This window comes from Mauremys mutica, chromosome 24 (genome assembly GCF_020497125.1).
Source record: "Mauremys mutica isolate MM-2020 ecotype Southern chromosome 24, ASM2049712v1, whole genome shotgun sequence".
NCBI classification, from domain to species: Eukaryota; Metazoa; Chordata; order Testudines; family Geoemydidae; genus Mauremys; species Mauremys mutica.
In genome coordinates, this window is record NC_059095.1 from 17,519,208 (window position 1) to 17,540,047 (window position 20,840).

A 20,840-nucleotide genomic window follows, 5' to 3' on the forward strand; every position below is an offset into this window, starting at 1 on the left:
TTGTCACTCCATGGGGGGGATATGCTCCCCTTCAGGCCACCGCGGTTCCTGCCCCTTCTTTCCTCATGCCCTTTTCCCTTTCTCCCCATCTTCTGGGTCCCTGGGAGCCTCCTGTGCTCCTCCCTCTGCATGTCCTTTGCTGCAACATCTCCTAGTTCCCATCCCCGCAGGCTTCATTCACACCTGCTTCCCTCTCCTGAACCCATCAATGCCTCAACAGTTAGGCTATGGCTACACTTGCACTTCAAAGCGCTGCCGCCGCAGCGCTTTGAAGCGCTAAGTGTAGTCAAAGCGCCAGCGCTGGGAGAAAGCTCTCCCAGCGCTGTCCGTACTCCACCTCCCTGTGGGGAATAACGTACAGCGCTGGGAGCCGCGCTCCCAGCGCTGGGTCTTTGACCACACTGGCGCTTTGCAGCGCCGCAATTTGCAGCGCTGGAGAGGGTGTGTTTTCACACCCTGCTGCAGCGCTGCAAATTTGCAAGTGTAGCCAAGGCCTTAATGATGACACCAAAGTTGATTCTCCAGTCTGATGAATGGAGGCAGGAGGGTTCTCTCGTCTGCGTCATGCTTCAGGCTTTTCTACAGGCTCAGGCACAGGGGTGTGTCTGGGAGAGACTTGGAAGCAATTTGTCTCAGACGGGTGTGCTCACACGCCGGGGTAGAGAGATGACAGAGCTGAGGCAATGACCACGAGGAGACCTGGTGGCAGGTGAGCAGCCCAGTGGGGGTGGGAAATGATCACTCACAGGCCTCTGTGAGATGGTAACTCATGGAAACACCCTGTGCCAGGGAATCGCTCTAGTCTGCCAGGCTCCAAAGCCATGTGTGCCCAGCTCACCCCTGGAGCGAGGCTGGTCACATATGCATGTGCTGCAGCCCTGCTAAGGAGGGGCAGGTGCCTGGGGACCGAGGAAGCAGAGGCTGTAGCTGTGGATTTGGGGCCAGGCCGGCTACTCCTGACTCTGAAGTGATTCCCCAGGACGCCCATTCGAAGAGCCATACTCCAGCGCAGACTCACTTGTAGGGGAAAATGAGCAGACGGGTGATGAGGAAAACAGCTGAGAAGATGACGAAGAGCCCATCACAAATTCGTCTCCACTTCATGTAATTGAATATCTTGGTTGGCTGAAAAGAAAAGTAAAAGAGAGCAGTCTGGGAGGGTGCCCCAGCAGCGACCGCATGGTGGGAAGACACGGGGAGAGGGGCAGGGGGCAGCACGCAAGTCCCATGTTGGCCCCCTCAGCAGGGAGTCTCGGATAGACAGGGCTGGGAAGGCTGATCTCCCAGCCCAGACAGGGGTGAGGCACGAGGCTGGGTGTGTGTAGCCTCCACAGTTCTCTGCCAATGGCCCATCGTCCTGAGCTGCAGCACCTGCTTTTCCAATCCTGGGCTCCACTAGCTCAGCCAGCGCTCTTCAACTCGATTGCATCACCGAGGGGTGTGCCAGGCCACAGCCCACCCAGCTCCTCCCGTTCAGCACTGACTTGCCATGACCGCAGGCAGACACCGCCCAGACTGCAGAACTGGAGTATGGAGAAATGTCCACTAGAGACAAGTCTGAGACCATGTAGCTCATTTCACATGTGGATTTAGCCAGGCTCCAGCACAAGTCTCCACAGCTGTAAGCTTCTGCATTGACTCACTGGACTTGCCCTGGATTTATTGGAAAACTAAGTGCAGGTCCTCGTGGGCTGCACAGCGATTTCCCCCTCCCATAGCCTGTGGTGCTCACCTCTAGGATACAGTCTGAAGCATCATGGATCACCATCACCAGTGTCCCAATGCGGAGGTAATTGGCACAGTAGGAGAAACAGATCAGGAAGATGGTAGCCGCATGGTGGACAATCTGCTGACTAAGGTCCTGATGAGAAAAGGGTATGAGCATGTACAGAAGAGATTTAAACGCAAGAGTAGAAAAGAGTCCGGTGGCACCTTACAGATGCATCCGACGAAGTGGGTATTCACCCACGAAAGCTCCTGCTCCAATACGTCTGTTAGTCTATAAGGTGCCACAGGACTCTTTTCTGCTTTTACAGATCCAGACTAACACGGCTCCCCCTCTGATACTTAAAACGCAAGAGACACCCTCTCTCCTGGGCAGAGCATGTTCTCCTCCTGAGCAGAAATAAAATCTCTTCCCGCTATGAGGCACAAAGCAGCTCCCAGCCTGGCCCTCCCACAGCAGCTCTCTAACCTGGCCACATTCTAAAGCTCTCAGCAGCCAAGAGAACTTTGTCTACTCCCTGGTGGCTGTGAAAGGCTGAGGTACCCATGGCTCTTGGATGACCCACAACCAGAAAAATGGGGAAAAAAAGAGTCAATGGTGGCAAACACAGTCTGATCTGGGCAAACTCAAACTCTTACAAACTGTAGTAGAGCGAGAGGGCCTGGAGCACGGGTCTGGGGCTGGACCTGAGGCCTGAACCAGTCAGCAAAGCCAGGCCATGGTAGGAGCCAAAGTCAGGCCCCTGGCATAGGGCTGACGCTTGCTCACAAGTTCACTGTCCGGCACGTGAACTTGGCAGAGGTACGGCGTGCATGGGTAAGACACAGGCACTCCCAAGTATTAGGTACCAGACAGACATTTTAACACATTCCTGGGAGATGGTACGGCAAGGACAGGAGGACAGAATAATCAATGGGGATGTTTTGTTTGAGCCAGCAGGAACCAGGTGTAGGGCTGGTAACTAACCACGTCAGGAGTGTGATATGTATAGGGTGACCAGATGTCCCGATTTTATAGAGACAGTCCTGATATTCAGGGTTTTTTCTTATCTAGGTGCCTATTACCCCCCAACCCGTCCTGATTTTTCACACTTGCTTCTGGTCACCCTAGATAGGTAGCTTGTTTGTATCAATGTATGAAAGAGAAATCATAGGAGGGGCACATTCATCCAGCTGAGGGGGCAGCAGAAAGTCCCGCTGCTGACTGAGCTGGTCCACTGTCCAGGGCACACACGTGTTAGTGAGCCTGTATCTCCTTTGGGGCGCTAGGACCGTGCTTCATCGACAATAAACCTGACCGAGCCTGTGGTCTGTCTTTCTAGGTAGCACTACTGAGGTCTGCTGCACCCCCTATCTGTGCAGGGCTGGGACAGCACCTGGAGAAAGCACACACGCACCCAGCTGAAAACACAGACCTATGCCTCTACAGTGAGGAGGCAAAGAGAAACCTCCCCTCTGCCATAGAGCAACACTGGCTCCCACCTCTGCTCTGTGCCCACGTGCGTGCCTACACCCTCACCAACCCTATACCTGCAACTCACCTAATGCCTGCAATGCACACACCCTCCCCTCTGCACATAACGCCTTATATGGCAGCCTTAAGCCTATTCAACCACACAGAGCCCCATGTCTCCTGGAGCCCTGGCCACATGGACATGTACAGCCTGCATGGCAATCGGCTGTTTCTATTCCCATGTGGCATGGCAGATGAAGGGCAGAATTTACAAAAACATTTACAACTTTGGGGGTTCCCAGCTCACAACCCCGAGGCTGGACGCCCTAAAGAAGCCAGCACCTTTGGAAGTTTGGCCGTGTGTTCTCCACCTTCCCAGCGGGGAGGGAAACCCTGTTGTTGTGAAGAGGAACCCAGTCTAACCAGTGAGGAGTGAGATTGGTATATCTCCAATTATTACCTTTATTACCTTTTAACATTGGCTGTAACACTTGTACAATTGGCAAATCGAATTTGTTAGATTGCGGCATGGCACATTCACCAAACTGACCCCCTTCCAGGCTTCCAGATGTTTGCGTCCCCATCCCCATCCCCATGGTGCTGCCACTCACCTTCCTTTTCACATCAAAGGGCAGCGTGCAGACCAGCGAGGAGTAGAAGGAGAGTTCCAGCATGTAGTACCAGAACACCGAGGGCAGTAAGGGCTGCAACACCAGAGGGAGAGGTTGTGTTATACCCCACACACAAGCGCCATGGGCTGGGGGAAAGGGGGAAAAACCACCAACAAACAGTTTTGGGTAGTGATCAGGTCTCTGCATTTCAGGGGAAAGGCCTTACAAGAATGCTGTGGAATGGAGGGATATTGCCCTTTGGCTCCAGTGGGAAGTGCTGGTTTTAAGTGTAATGTTGCCCTCTAGAGGATGTTCCATGATGCAGTCAAGGAACCAGCTATTACTACCAGCTATCAAAAAATCTCCGTTCGCTCACCAGGCAATAGCCTGTGGTTTCGCAGCTGAAAAGACCAAGTTCTAGCCCAGCTCTGAAGGACGCATACATTTTAATTAGCAATTGTATCTTCTGCGGGCACCACAGGGCTTCCTTAAACTAGAATTTACCAGCTTAACATTATGATTTCTGAGCCACTGCAACCAACATAGCCATGGATTATTGGACGTACACCTTTGCTTCTGTTTCCCCTAAATGTAGGTTTGATTGTATGTTTTCACTTCACTTATTCAAACATCCTTTATCCCAAGGTTTAAGAGATTTTAAGGCCAGGAGGGCCCATTCTGAACCTTCATTCTGACCTCCTGCATTACACAGGCAAGAGGATGTGCCCACAGGTTCTGCTAAAGCAGATCTTTTGACAAGAGATGCCCAGTCTTGATGAGGAGACTAAATGAGGGAGGATTTGCAAATCTCTTGCTGATCTGTTGCAATGGTTAATTACTCCCACTATTACACATGGGCAACGTATTCTGTTTTGAATGTTCCTGACTTCATTGTGGACCCGCAGGATATTGTCCTGCATGTGTCTGCTAGAAGCAACAGCCTGGTATCAGACATTCTCTGCCTGTGTTGGGACCTACAGATCGTGATCCAGTCACCTCTTAACCTTTTCTTCATTCAGCAAGGAGTCTGATTTATGAACCAACAAATTCTAGTACCAAGAGAACAGAACAGGGCAATTTTCAAGTGATCTATCCTGTTATCCAGTCCCAGCTTCTGGCAGACAGAGGCTTAGGGACACCCAGAGAATGGGATTGCATCTCTGACCATCTAGCCTATTAGCCATTGATGGACCTTATCCTCCAGGAACTTATCTAATTCATTTTTAACCCATTTATAGTTTTGGCTGTCACAACACCCCTTGATGATGAGTTCCACAAATTGACTGTACGCTGTGTTAAGAAGAACTTCCTTTTGTTTGTTTTAAACCTGCTGCCTATTAATTTCTTTGGGTGGCCCTTGGTTCTTATGTTATGTTAAAAAGGTAAGTAACACTTCTCTATGCACTTTCTCCACACCACTCACGATTTTGTAGACTTCTATCTTATCCCTCACCTTAGTCGTCTCTTTTCCAAGCTGAACAGTCCAGGTCTTTTTGATCTCTCCTCATACTGAAGCTGTTTCATACCCCTAATCATTTTTCTTCCCCTTCTCTGTTCCTTTTCCATTTCTAATATATCCTTTTTGAGACGGGGCAACCAGAATTGCATGCAGTATTCAAGACGTGGGAGTACCATGGATTAATATATTGGCAGTATGATATTAACTGTCTTATTATCTATCCCTTTCCTAATGGATAATAACACTCTGTTCGCTTTTTTGACTGCCGCTGCACACTGCGGGGATGTTTTCAGAGAACTATCCACAATGACTCCAAGATCTCTTTCTTGAGTGTTAACAGCTAATTCAGACCCCATCATTTTGTATGTATACTTGGGATTATGTTTTCCAATGTGCATTACTTTGCACTTATCAACATTGAATTTCATCTGCCATTTTGTTGCCCATTCACCCAGTTTTGTGAGATCCCTTTGTAACTCTTCAGTCTGCTTTGGACTTAACTATCTCTGGCCCTGTTGTATCACATTTTTCACAGTCAACTCTGGACTTAATTATCTCGAGCAGTTTTGTATCATCTATAAACTTTGCTACCTTGCTATTTACCCCTTTTTCCAGATAATGTATGAATATGTTGAACATCACTGGTCCAAGTACAGAACCTGGGGGACACCACTATTTACCTCTCCATTGTGAAAACCATTTATTCAACCCTTTTTTTCCTATCTTTAACCAGTTACTGATCCGTGAGAGAACCTTCTGTCTTATCCCATGATTGCTTACTTTAAAAATGCTCCAGAGGTGATCCTGGAAATTACAGGCTGGTAAGCCTAACTTCAGTATCAAGCAAGTTGGTTGAAACTATAGTAAAGAACAGAATTATCAGATATGTAGATGAACACAGTATGTTGGGGAAAAGTCAATATCACTTTTTTAAAGGAAAATCTTGCCTCACTAATCTATTAGAATTCTCTGAGGGTGTCAACAAGCATGTGGACAAGGGTGACCAGTGGATATATTGTATCTGGACTTTCAGAAAACCTTTGACAAGGTGCCACCCCAAAGGCTCTTAAGCAAAGTAAGCAGTCATGGGATACAAGGAAAGGTCCTCTCATGGATCAGTAATTGGTTAAAAGACAGGAAACAAAGGGTAGAAATAAATGGTCAGTTTTAACAATGGAGAGAAGTAAATAGTGGTGTCCCCCAGGGTTCTGTACTTGGACCAGTGATAGCCAACATATTCATACATTATCTGGAATAAGGGGTAAACAGTGAGATAGCAAAGTCTGTAGATGATACAAAACTACTCGAGATAATTAAGTCCAGATTGACTATGAAGAATGTGATATAACAGGGCCAGAGAGCAGTAGGCGCGTGGTAGATGGGAGGTATATAAACCCTAGAATGATCAAGGCCTTATTCCCTGTGGACTAGGGGGGAAAGGTTACTACTGGGTAACTGGCGCACCTGCAGCCAATTAAGGCCCCGCCCAAGACCTACTAACCCTTCCCCCCTTCAGTCAGAGAGAGAGAGAGAAGGAGAGCTGACTAGAGTTTGGAGGAGTAGTGCTATTAGCCAGAGGACAAGGGGAAGGGAAACGCTGCCCAAGCAGAGCAGAGGGACTCCCCCAGCGCAGAGGACTGAGGGAAACTCTACCCAAAGGGAGTGAGGGTAAGCAGCCAGCAAAGCTGAAGGGGCTGGTACCCGGAGTAGGAGAGCAGACCTGGGTCCGTTCCCTGCTCCTCTCTCTCTTCCACCAGGGCACTAGCAGAGCCCACAATGCCCAAGAATAGGGGCAAGGGGTGGCACCCACCACACCAAGAAAAAGCGCGGGACCCACCACAGTAGCATCAGCCATTTACCACAAGAGTTACAAAGGGATCTCACAAAACTGGGTGACTGGGTAACAAAACGGCAAATAAAATCAATGTTGATAAATGCAAAGTAATGCACATTGGAAAACCTAATCCCAACTATATATACAAAATGATGGAATCTAAATTAGCTGTTACCACTCAAGAAAGAGATCTTGGAGTCACCATGGATAATTCTCTGAAAACATCTTTTCAGTGTGCAGCAGCAGGTAAAAAAAGCTAACAATGTTAGAAACCATTAGGAAAGGGATAGATAATAAGACAGAAAATATCATATTGCCTCTATATAAATCCATGGCACGCCCACATCATGAATGCTGGGTGCAGATCTGGTATCCCCATCTGAAAAAAAGATATATTAGAATTGGAAAAAGTGAAGAGAAGGGCAATAGATTGGGCAGAGAAGGGCAATGATTAGGGGTATGGAACAGCTTCCACATGAAGAGAGGGTAAAAAGACTAGCTCTGTTCAGCTTGGAAAAGAGACAACTAAGGGGGGATATGATAAAGGTTTATAAAATCATGACTGGTGTGGAGAAAGTGAATAGGGAAGTGTTGTTTGCCCCTTCACATAGTACAGGAACCAGAGTCATACAATGAAATTAATAGGCAGCAGGTTTAAAACAAACATAAGGAAATATACAACACACAGACAACCTGTGGAACTCATTGCCAGGGGACATTAGGAAAGCCAAAGGTATTAACTGGGTTAAAAAAGAACTAGATAAGTTCATGGAGGATAGGTCCGTGAATGGCTATTAGCCAAGATGGTCAGGGACGCGGCTATATGCTCTGGGTGTCCCTAACCTGTGACTCCCATAAGCTGATACAGGATGACAGGGGAGGGATCACTTGATAAACTGCCTGTTCTGTTCATTCCCTCTGAAGCACCTGGCACCAGCCACTGTTGGAAGACAGGATATTGGGCTAGATGGACCATTGGTCTGACCCAGTATGGCCGTTCTTATGTAATGTTCTATCAGATGAGAAAGCAGCAGCAAGCCTTGATAAGGGCTGGGTTTGAAACTGGTGATGACAGTGAACCGAGTTTCCCACTCCCCTTCTCATGGATTTTACAATTCCCTGCTGAGAACTGCAATGGGAAATCCTTCCCAAGCTCAGACTTACCTCGCCTTCCCAGCATGCCCTGAGAAACGCTCAGGAGGAGCTAAAGGGAGAGGCAGAATTCCAACTCTGAGGGGCTAAAATTCCAGTTGTCAAGGAGGCTTGCAGGGGCCACAATGACCCATCTGCTGTAGCAGCGCCACAAATCTCCTTAGTTGTTGCCTGCTGCTGCCAAGCATGCAACCTCATGCAGAATCTACAGACTGACAGCTGCTCTCCTGAGAGGAGCTAGAATGACAGCTCAGGGCTTTACACGGACTCCCAGCATTTCTCACCAAGCCTGGGGGAGGCAGCTGCTCCAGGTTTTTATGGAAAGAATTCTTCAGAAATTAAAATTAGCTTGTTCACATCTGATGGACCTCAGCTCAGCTCCTCACACGCCCTCTCTGAGAGCGGCTGGAACACCAGCCTGCTGCCTTTACTGCGCGGGGAGGTTGCTGCTATTCAGCCAGCTAGTGCTGTCTTCTCCAGAGGAGGCAGAGTGTGTCCCAGGATAAGGAGAAAGGCATTGTCATCACCAGCTCATGCACAATAGGAGATGCATGGCTACAGCCTCCCCACATTGCTCTTGGCCCCTCGACTGTGGAGAGTGGTGGTGGGGGGGACTTGACTGACAAGCAAAATATCTTGCCTTTTTGTCATTGTCATCAGTACCCAGATAAAGAGCAGGGATTTTGTGCGTTGGCTGGTAAATGTTCATTTCTGTTCTCCTGGGCTGGGTCCACAGGAGACTGGCAGGCAGTGGTCTGACCCTCATTGCAGCTCTTAGCTGACGAGGGTTGGGCCTGGACCGTGTAAAGCTATAGGAGAACACCCACTGTGCTCAATAGGTGTGAGACCCTGCTGCTGCCATCCTCGTGAGGAAGCACATTGCCTGAGAGGTGATTCTTCAGCACCACTAGGTATGAGACAGCAACCTGAATGTACCTTCTGTTATAGACATGCATGGAAACGTCTTCCACCACATTCTCCAATGTCTGCTTGCTGACCAAGGGCCCCTCCCCATCCTCAAGCTCATCTTCAAACCTTGATACCTGGGAGCACTCCCTCATCCTCCTTGATTCTCCACTATGCTTTGGCTGCCACGACCAAGGACTCTCTTCATTTTCCTTCTACTTCTCCAATTGCCCACTCATCTCTGTTGGCTCCTTCTCCCCAACTCTAAAATAATCATAATTCACAGCACTACAGGAGGGAAGGGGTAACAAGCCTGTCCAGAGGTGACTGATGTCTCTGGAATCAAACCTAGGCCATCGATAGGTATCCCCTTCACACTGTATCTCAGCAGTTGGAGTTTCCCTTACAAGAAGATGGTGTGGTAATAACCTGGAGATTGGTTTGGGATCAGGGTTTGGATTCTGGCTGCATGTGGGTCTGGGGTTTTCATTCAGGCCCATTTCTAATGCTGGTAGCGCAAGTGAAGGGGTGTAACTGGATGTTTGCATATGAGCCAGGGATAAGAGATGACTTGTGATATGGATCTTTGCACCTGAGTGACTCACCTGTTGTGGATACCCCACCCAGCATTTTCTATGGTCCCAAAACCAGGGCTTCTGTAAAGAAACAAAGTGTAATTTAACTATGAGAATCCCAGCTGCCTAATGAATAGGAGATACACTAAGCACCCCTGTATTCATACCCTACACTCTATTGTACTAATCTCTGTACAGAATATGCCTTGTGAGGTGTCATTTGAAAACTTGCTCATCAATAATATCATGGTGAAATATATGAAGCAACAGTATATGTAAAGTTACGAAATCCCCCTGTATGATGTTATTAGCACATGGTCAAAACCACACAGCCCAGCCTAGGCAAAGGTTGTTAAATGGGATCTCTCCTAAACAAAGGAATCCATGTTTACCTCAATTTACATATAAGCAGTAAACAGGCTCCTCCAGGCAGCAGGGGAGGAGATGGCAGGAGACAAAGCAAAATTGCATTTCAACAAACACAGGTAAGAAGAAGGAGCATGGAGCCTCCTCCACCAGACTTCATCTCACCTTCTTTATTGTTTGAATAAACTTTGCTTTGAGGGGAAATCTTGAGAAGAATCCACCTCAACGGTTCACTGGACTATCAAAGAAAGGGGCAGAGAACCTCAAGTTCTCTCTCTCTCTCTTTCACCTAAGATGACAAAGGAACCAGCACCTTTGAGCCTGGGGAGAGATCCTGACCAAGGAAAGGGACAGTCGCCATCTTGTTGGAAGACTGTGGGTGAGAAAGACCATCTTGAACAAAGCCTTGAACCAAACCTTGCTAGATTAAGTTGAAGTTTTAGACTTTTAGATGTGTGTTTTCACTTTTATTTGCTTGTAACCCTTTCTTATACTTGAATTCACCTAAAACTCTATCATCTTTCGTTATTAAACCTGTTTTATTTTTTAATATAAACCAATCCAGTGCTGTGTTTAAACTGAGCTGTTTGGTAACTCCAGTTAAATTAGCAAACTGTTGAATATTGACCCCTTCAAGAGGCAACAGATCTTAATATCTGTACTGTCCAGGAGAGGGATGGACAGTGCCGAACACACATTTTTGGGAAAATCTGGGACTGGGAGTGTGCTGGGGTCACCCTGCAGGTAGGAACCAAGGCTGCTGGAAGCCAGAGTGGGGCTGGTGTGTTGCTGACAGGCTGCTGGGGTCAGAGCTGCTGGACCAGGGCTGCAGCTACACACAGACACTCAGGGTGTGACCTCCATGCTGGTAGCTATTTGTGAGGCGCTCAGGGTGGGAGCTACAAGAGCAAAGCATAGTGGGGCAGATGGCGAGACAACCCATCACTGGTCTGGATTACACCCAGAATGTGACAATTGGGCCTGTTTCCATTATACATTGTCATGTTTTATTATGGGCTGAGCTGGTTGCACCACCAGGTTGTCTGGCACTTTTCATTTTAAGAATTTTTTCAGTTGCTTGTAACTTTGCCAATTGTTAACTGTTCCAGCTGAAATTTCCCATGACAAGTTTCTTCCTCAGGCGGAATATTTTGGGAAAGTTTCTGCTAAAAAAGTCCAGAATGAGGTAATGGGGAAATACAATGTTTTTCACATCTGAAAAATATTCTTATAACCATTTTATTGAGATGCTCTAGCACTTCTGTGCTCTAGAGCAGGTCTTGAAATTAGACAGCGAGGGGTTGTCCTGGTGTCAGGAAGATGGCTTTTGCTGTCTCCGTGAAAAATCACACCGGACTTGGCCAAGCAAAGAGTCTGTGAAAAATCTCAGGTTGCACATCCTCAGTTGAGACTAGTTACGTTGGCAGCTAAATTCTCCTAAGAATCCATCTGGACCGAGCATGCTCCTAATGCTGCCCAGACTGAGAATGTGCCAGTGCATCATCCCACAGAGTGACAGACATGCTTCATCCCAGGCAGGAGAGCTAAGCAAGACTTTCTCCATAGTTGCTCTTCATGGTGCTGGTGCGGTGGCCCCTGCTAATGCTAATGCAAAGGAGATGGAGGAAGCAGCTTGAGAAGGGTGAGGAGGGAGGACCTAAGCTGGTAAGAGTTAGAGACAGCAGGGGGTTGAGAACCTGCAGAGGGGATGGTGAGAAGCAGCAATAAGAGTCTGTGTGTGTGTATAGGAGCAGAAAGGGACATGGACTAGAGCTATGGAGGTGCGGGGTAGGATCAGGCACAGGCTTGGAGGAAGCAGAAGATTCTGTAAACATTAGAGGACATTCCCCTCTAGAACCTGAAAATGAACCCAGGATTCCTGAGTCTCACCATTCTTCTGCTGTCAGCAAATCTCTCTGACTCCCACTGGCCAAGTGTGTGTCTCATCCCCCTCTAGTGTAGTCCAAGTAGAGGATGACAATCTGCTACTGCTGTCCATTAGCTCCCGTGGCAGAGGTGTGTGCTATGGATCTAGAAGTCCCAACCCTGCTGCTGACCCATGTGGGGCTCAATATGGTTTTAAAAACATAGGACATTTCATCCACAAAAACCACATGAACAGAACATTAAGGTTGCAAAGTCAAGCACTCAAAAGTTAGGAGATGCTAGAGTGAAGCTTGTCTGTGCACATCCTTCTATATCACTAAATGATCACAGAGGGGAATGAGTGGTTCGGGGGTTGACAATCTGCTAGGGATCCTTTCACATCCAAGATGGAGGTTGAGCTCCAACCTAAATTAATCAAGACCAAACGTGTTTACCATCTAGTGGCTGATGTGCGTTGCAGAGGGTGTGTAAGCTCAGGTCCAAGTGGACATGTGTTTGAATTATAAAATCTACCATTTCAGCTGACCCGAGTAGGCACTGCTTATATACTCACATCATACAGGACAGCAAGTCCAGTGAAGAAAGAAATGAAGTAAAATGTAAACCTCCAGCTAAAACAAACAAAACAAAGCACATTAAAACTCCATCAGAGGTCAGGCTACAACTCTGTGCTCAGTGTCAGCCAGACATTCATTCAAACAGTGACATTGTCAAAGGCACATGGGCTGTGGTGGTATCAAATGCTCATCCAGATGATAATAAATTATAGTAACACTTTGCATGTCTCTAGCACTTTCGATTCCAGGATCTCCAAGAACTTTACAAACAGTAATTGCTCAGCCTCGTAGGAGATAGGAAAGTAACATCTCCACGGTACAGATGAGGAAACTGAGGCACAGAGTGGGTAAATGCCTTGCCCATTATCACCCAGAGAATAAGCGCTGGGAATACAACTCATCTCTCCTGAGTCCCAGTCCCAGGGAGAAATCCTGGCCCCAGTGAAGTCCATGGTAAAACTCCCATTGATGTAATTAGAGCTTGGATTTCACCCACCTCTTACAGTGACACAGGTACATTTAATTCTCTCATCCCAAATATTCAGGTGCTAAGTGTTTGTCAAGATGCCTCCATTCCAATCCCTTATCACTTCCCAGAATCCTGTTCCTCTATATGGTAACTAGCCCAGTCTAACACATCTCTGGGATTGGTGGAGGGAATGAGTATAAGGGAACTGGGATATTTTTATGCCAGGAGCAACAGGCTTCAAACCATGGCTTTTCCCTCGCTCTGACCCTGACATACGCAAGGACGACTGGAAAAAAGCTAATGTAGTGCCCATCTTTAAAAAAGGGAAGAAGGAAGATCCAGGGAACTACAGGCCAGTCAGACTCACCTCAGTCCCTGGAAAAATCATGGAACAGGTCCTCAAGGAATCAATCCTGAACCACTTAAAGGAGGGGAAAGTGATCAGGAACAGTCAGCATGGATTCACCAAGGGCAAGTCATGCCTGACTAACCTAATTGCCTTCTATGATGAGATAATCGGCTCTGTGGATGAAGGGAAAGCAGTGGATGTGCTATTTCTGGACTTTAGCAAAGCTTTTGATACAGTATCCCACAGTATTCTTGCCAGCAAGTTAAAGAAGTCTGGGCTGGATGAATGGACGGTAAGGTGGATAGAAAACTGGCTAGATGGTCGGGCTCAACGGGTAGTGATCAATGGTTCCATGTCTAGTTGGCAGCCGGTATCAATTGGAGTGCCCCAAGGGTCGGTGATGGGGCCGGTTTTGTTCAATATCTTCATTAACGATCTGGAGGATGGTGTGGACTGCACCCTTAGCAAGTTTGCAGATGACACTAAACTGGGAGGAGTGGTTGATACGCTGGAGGGTAGGGATAGGATACAGAGGGACCTAGACAAATTAGAGGATTGGGCCAAAAGAAATATGATGAGGTTCAACAAGGACAAGTGCAGAGTCCTGCACTTAGGACGGAAGAATCCCATGCACTGCTACAGACTAGGGACCGAATGGCTGGGCAGCAGTTCTGCAGAAAGGGACCTAGGGGTTACAGTGAACGAAAAGCTGAATATGAGTCAACAGTGTGCCCTTGTTGCCAAGAAGGCTAATGGCATTTTGGGTTGTATAAGTAGGGGCATTTCCAGCAGATCGAGGGATGTGATCATTCCCCTCTACTCAGCACTGGTGAGGCCTCATTTGGAGTACTGTGTCCAGTTTTGGGCCCCACACTACAAGAAGGATGTGGATAAATTGGAGAGAGTCCAGCGGAGGGCAACAAAAATGATTAGGGGGCTGGAGCACATGACTTATGAGGAGAGGCTGAGGGAACTGGGATTGTTTAGTCTGCAGAAAAGAAGAATGAGGGGGGATTTGATAGCTGCTTTCAACTACCTGAAAGAGGGTTCCAAAGAGGATGGATCTAGACTGTTCTCAGTGGTAGAAGATGACAGAACAAGGAGTAATGGTCTCAAGTTGCAGAGGGGGAGGTTTAGGTTGGACATTAGGAAAAACTTTTTCACTAGTAGGGTGGTGAAGAACTGGAATGGGTTACCTAGGGAGGTGGTGGAATCTCCTTCCTTAGAGGTTTTTAAGGTCAGGCTTGACAAAGCCCTGGCTGGGATGATTTAGTTGGGTTTGGTCCTGCTTTGAGCAGGGGGTTGGACTAGATGACCTCCTGAGGTCCCTTCCAACCCTGAGATTCTATGATTCTAAGGGCCACACCCGCTCAGCAGCTGTGATCCCTGGCCAAAGCAGACTTTCAGCAGCGTGTGACTCCTGGCACGTCAGCTGGGCTCAGTGGAATGGGATTAGCAGAGACTATGGGGATTTCACTGGACCTGTTCCTTTATTTTTGATCCCTTATTTTTCTATTCCTCCTATGTATGGAAATTGCTGCTTGCATCAGCCCCTGCGTGGTGGTAGAGGTCCACTGTTATGTACAAGAGCTTCAGCTCCCAGGCCCTGCCTGCAAGAGATGGGCACCCCAGGGCATAGAATGCCTCAGCCCCTGGGCAAGTACACTGAACATATTCAGACTGGTCAGTGCATCAGAGACGTTAGACATGGCAACAGCCCACTAGGTCCTCTAGTCCCTCTTCCTGGGCACCTACAGAATGTTTCATGGAGTCAGCGATGGCCAGGGACCTTTCTGATCATCTAGTCTGACCCCCAGAGAATGTCACCGAGCAATGCAGACACGGGGTGAGAGGCATCACACGCAAGACCGGCGCTGTGACATTCCATCTCTAGCCTCCTTCCAGCTGAAGCCAGTGGCAGTGGTTGCTGCCCAGAACCTCTGATTTTGGGGACTTACATTTTTGCATGCCCAGCTTGAGACATCTTTGCTGTCTAAACTTGGGCACCCAAAACCCGAGGAACATAAGAACATAAGAATGGCCGTACCGGGTCAGACCAAAGGTCCATCTAGCCCAGTATCTGTCTACCGACAGTGGCCAATGCCAGGTGCCCCAGAGGGAGTGAACCTAACAGGCGATGATCAAGTGATCTCTCTCCTGCCATCCATCTCCATCCTCTGACGAACAGAGGCTAGGGACACCATTCTTACCCATCCTAGCTAATAGACATTTATGGACTTAGCCACCATGAATTTATCCAGTCCCCTTTTAAACATTGTTATAGTCCTAGCCTTCACAACCTCCTCAGGTAAGGAGTTCCACAAGTTGACTGTGCGCTGCGTGAAGAAGAACTTCCTTTTATTTGTTTTAAACCTGCTGTCTATTAATTTCATTTGGTGACCCCTAGTTCTTGTATTATGGGAATAAGTAAATAACTTTTCCTTATCCACTTTATCAACATCACTCATGATTTTACATACCTCTATCATGTCCTGTCTTAGTCTTCTCTTTTCCAAGCTGAAGAGTCCTAGCCTCTTTAATCTTTCCTCGTATGGGACCCTCTCTAAACCCCTAATCATTTTAGTTGCCCTTTTCTGAACCTTTTCTAGTGCTAGAATATCTTTTTTGAGGTGAGGAGACCACATCTGTACACAGCATTTGAGATGTGGGCGTACCATGGATTTATATAAGGGCAATAATATATTCTCAGTCTTATTTTCTATCCCCTTTTTAATGATTCCTAACATCCTGTTTGCTTTTTTGACTGCCTCTGCACACTGTGTGGACATCTTCACAGAACTATCCACGACGACTCCAAGATCTTTTTCCTGACTCGTTGTAGCTAAATTAGCCCCCATCATGTTGTATGTATAGTTGGGGTTATTTTTTCCAATGTGCATTACTTTACATTTATCCACATTAAATTTCATTTGCCATTTTGTTGCCCCATCACTTAGTTTTGTGAGATCTTTTTGAAGTTCTTCACAATCTGCTTAGGTCTTAACTATCTTGAGTAGTTTAGTATCATCTGCAAACTTTGCCACCTCACTGTTTACCCCTTTCTCCAGATCATTTATGAATAAATTGAATAGGATTGGTCCTAGGACTGACCCTTGGGGAACACCACTAGTTACCCCTCTCCATTCTGAGAATTTACCATTAATTCCTACCCTTTGTTCCCTGTCCTTTAACCAGTTCTCAATCCATGAAAGGACCTTCCCTTTTATCCCATGACAGCTTAATTTACGTAAGAGCCTTTGGTGAGGGACCTTGTCAAAGGCTTTCTGGAAATCTAAGTACACTATGTCCACCGGATCCCCCTTGTCCACATGTTTGTTGACCCCTTCAAAGAACTCTAATAGATTAGTAAGACACGATTTCCCTTTACAGAAACCATGTTGACTATTGCTCAACAGTTTATGTTTTTCTATGTGTCTGACAATTTTATTCTTAACTATTGTTTCAACTAATTTGCCCGGTACCAACGTTAGACTTACCGGTCTGTAATTGCCGGGATCACCTCTAGAGCCCTTTTTAAATATTGGCGTTACATTAGCTAACTTCCAGTCATTGGGTACCGAAGCCGATTTAAAGGACAAGTTACAAACCTTAGTTAATAGTTTCGCAACTTCACATTTGAGTTCTTTCAGAACTCTTGGGTGAATGTCATCTGGTCCCGGTGACTTGTTAATGTTGAGTTTATCAATTAATTCCAAAACCTCCTCTAGTGACACTTCAATCTGTGACAGTTCCTCAGATTTGTCACCTACAAAAGCCAGCTCAGGTTTGGGAATCTCCCTAACATCCTCAGCCGTGAAGACTGAAGCAAAGAATCCATTTAGTTTCTCCGCAATGACTTTATCATCTTTAAGCGCTCCTTTTGTATTTTGATCGTCAAGGGGCCCCATTGGTTGTTTAGCAGGCTTCCTGCTTCTGATGTACTTAAAAAACATTTTGTTATTACCTTTAGAGTTTTTGGCTAGCCGTTCTTCAAACTCCTCTTTGGCTTTTCTTATTACACTCTTGCACTTAAGTTGGCAGTGTTTGTGCTCCTTTCTATTTGCCTCACTAGGATTTGACTTCCACTTTTTAAAGGAAGTCTTTTTATCTCTCACTGCTTCTTTTACATGGTTGTTAAGCCACCGTGGCTCTTTTTTAGTTCTTCTACTGTTTTTCTTAGTTTGGGGTATACATTGAAGTTGGGCCTCTATTATGGTGTCTTTAAAAAGGGCCCATGCAACTTGCAGGGATTTCACTTTAGTCACTGTACCTTTTAACTTTTGTCTAACTAACCCCCTCATTTTTGTATAGTTCCCCCTTTTGAAATTAAATGCCACAGTGTTGGGCAGTTGAGGTGTTCTTCCCACCACAGGGATGTTGAATGCTATTGTATTATGGTCACTATTTCCAAGCGTTCCTGCTATAGTTACCTCTTGGACCAGCTCCTGCGCTCCACTCAGGATTAAATCTAGAGTCGGCTCTCCCCTTGTGGGTTCCCGTACCAGCTGCTCCATGAAGCAGTCATTTAAAGTATCAAGAAATTTTATCTCTGCATTTCGTCCTGAAGTGAAATGTTCCCAGTCAATATGGGGATAATTGAAATCCCCCACTATTATTGGGTTCTTAATTTTGATAGCCTCTCTAATTTCCCTTAGCATTTCATCATCACTATTACTGTCCTGGTCAGGTGGTCGATAATAGATCCCTACTGTTATATTTTTACTAGAGCATGAAATTTCTATCCATAGAGATTCTATGGAACCTGTGAATTCGCTTAAGATTTTTACTTCATTAGAATCTACACTTTCTTTCACATATAGTGCCACTCCTCCCCCTGCACGACCTGTTCTGTCCTTCCGATATATTTTGTACCCCGGAATGATTGTGTCCCATTGATTGCTCTCAGTCCACCAGGTTTCTGTGATGCCTATTATATCTATATCCTCCTTTATCACAAGGCACTCTAGTTCACCCATCTTATTATTTAGACTTCTGGCATTTGTGTACAAGCACTTTAAAAACTTGTCCCTGTTTATTAGCCTGCCTTTTTCTGATGTGCCAGATTCTTTTTTATGTGACTGTTTATCATCTGATCCGGCCCTTACATTATCCTCTTCCATCCTCTGCTCCTGACTATAACCTGGAGATTCTCCATCATTAGACTCTCCTATAAGAGAAGTCTGTGTCCGATCCACACGCTCCTCTGCAGCAGTCGGCTTTCCCCCATCTCCTAGTTTAAAAACTGCTCTACAACCTTTTTAATGTTTAGTGCCAGCAGTCTGGTTCCACTTTGGTTTAGGTGGAGCCCATCTCTCCTGTATAGGCTCCTCCCATCCCAGAAGTTTCCCCAGTTCCTAATGAACGTGAACCCCTCCTCTCTACACCATCGTCTCATCCACGCATTGAGACTCTGAAGCTCTGCCTGCCTACCTGGCCCTGCGCGTGAACTGGGAGCATTTCTGAGAACCCAGCTTTTGCCTTGACCTCCCTGTGCCTCAGCTTTGTCATCTCTGTAATTGAGCTGATTTATACATAGCAGTTTCAGAGGGGTGTTGGGGGAATTACAATTGCTGAGCACCCACCAAACACACTGAACCAAAGGGATGCAGGAGCTGAGCTCTGCTGATGTAAACTGGTGGGGCCACCTGACACCAGCAGAGGAGCTGGCCTAGCCTCTGCACAGCACCGTCTAGGGTCATCACTGCGGAGGGGGATGAGCAGCACCACAGTAAGGGTTCAGTAGCAGGAGTCAGTTTAAAGGGGGCAGGGGAGGTCCGGAGGAGGGGAAGCAGCCTCGAGGGTTCTGAAGGCAGGAGAAGGACGGGGAGGGGTGTCAACAGATTTTTCAGGAGACGTCATGTTTGAAAGCAGAGGTGATGGAGCCTGTTGCCCTGGAATTTGACATTCCTGCGTGTACCCCAGAACTTGACAGTGCTGCAGTCAGCCATTTTCAGGGCTGCCCAGAGGGGGGGGGGCAAAGGGGGCAATTTGCCCCGGGCCCCGGGATCCGCAGGGGCCCCCAAGAGAACAGCTGAGGCTCCCGCCTCCGCCCCTCTCCTGGAGCCCTAGCACATCAAGGGGCGTGTCTCCGGTGGGGCCCCTGAGCCCCGCCCCGCTCAGAGCGGCGTGGGGAGGGGGCGGGGCTGCGAGCTCCAGGCTGAGCTCAGCTCCCTCCGCTCGGCGGGGAGCTCGCAGCCCCGCCCCCTCCCCACACGGCTCGGAGCAGGGCGGAGCTCAGGCCCCGCCGGCCACACGCTGCAGCTGTTCTGTGACGCGCTGAGGCTCCGGGTGAGGAGGGAGCCGGGGGTAAGAGGCTGGGGTTGGCTAAGGGGCAGGGAGTCCTGGGGACAGTCGGGGCACAGGGAGGGGGCAGAGGTTGGGGGGGGCGGTCAGGGGGCAGGGAATGGGGGGGGTTGGATTGTGGGCGTTCTGGGGGGGGTCTGTCAGGACTCAGCGGGGTGGGGTGGATAGGGGTTGGGGCAGACAGGGAGCAGGGGTGGGATCCCAGGGTGGTGGTTGGGGGGGTGCGGTCTCTGGGGGATGGTGAGGGGACAAGGAGCAGGATGGGTCAGGGATTCTGAGGGGGGCTGTCGGGGGCAGGAAGTGAGTGGGGGTCAGATAGGGGTCAGGGCCAGGCTGTTTGGGAGGCACAGCCTTCCCCACCCTAAAGCTCATTCAGCAGTTTGAGGCTTGCAGAAGAGCCAAGCTGTTAGGTTTTCCATTAGTGCTACCATCCCTTTCACTTCTCAAATGCTAAATTATAGTCTACATGTAATTTCAGTGCCATAGGGAGATTCATGTCAGGGGAGGGTAGCTTCATTTAAAATTAGCCACTGGGGGGAAGGATCACATGAGAAGAGCAATATCCTTCCCAACCCTACCAAGGGAGACCCCCCTCCCCTGCATTCCCTGAGGCTCCAGAAGGGTTAATTCATTGGTTCTCAAACTTTTGTCCTGGTGACCCTTTCACATAGCAAACCTCTGATGCGACCTCCCCCTTTATAAATTGAAAACTCTTTTTTTTAACACTATTATAAATGCTGGAGGAAAAGCGGGGTTTGAGGTGGAGCCTGACAGCTCACGACCCCCAGTAATAACCTCGTGACCCCCTGAGGGGTCCTGACCTCCAGTTTGAGAACCCCTGGATTAATTTAATTTTAGCACCCTGTGTCCATTCACATGCATGTGCTATTTTGAGCATTTCAGGTTTGACAACATAGGCTCATCCCAGATTCTGGAACAAGCTCAAATGCTCAGTTCGTGGAGTATGTACATAAGCTATAGTAAAGAAAAACCCACAGTAACCGTCTCCAGTTTGTGAGGGACCCCATGGAGCCAGTCTCTAGGAAACAGATAACTGCATGGAGGTTAAGTCCATTAATGGCTATTAGCTAGGCTGGGTAAGGAATGGTGTCCCTAGCCTCTGTTTCTCAGAGAGTGGAGATGGATGGCAGGAGCAAGATCACTTGATCATTACCTGATAGGTTCACTCCCTCT

At 47.7% G+C, this 20,840-nt stretch overlaps 1 protein-coding gene across 1 annotated transcript in view; it reads right to left on the reverse strand.

Annotated features, from left to right (window-relative positions):
• Window positions 1-20,840, reverse strand: part of LOC123355918 (ceramide synthase 2-like) — a 95,680-nt gene that overhangs the window by 13,713 nt on the left and 61,127 nt on the right. Inside the window, exons 5-9 of the mRNA XM_044998783.1 lie at window positions 12,522-12,579; window positions 9,746-9,796; window positions 3,790-3,882; window positions 1,733-1,861; window positions 1,019-1,125 (exon numbers count right to left, since the gene is read on the reverse strand). Coding sequence (XP_044854718.1) covers window positions 1,019-1,125; window positions 1,733-1,861; window positions 3,790-3,882; window positions 9,746-9,796; window positions 12,522-12,579 — 438 coding nt within the window. The remainder of the gene's footprint in view (window positions 1-1,018; window positions 1,126-1,732; window positions 1,862-3,789; window positions 3,883-9,745; window positions 9,797-12,521; window positions 12,580-20,840) is intronic.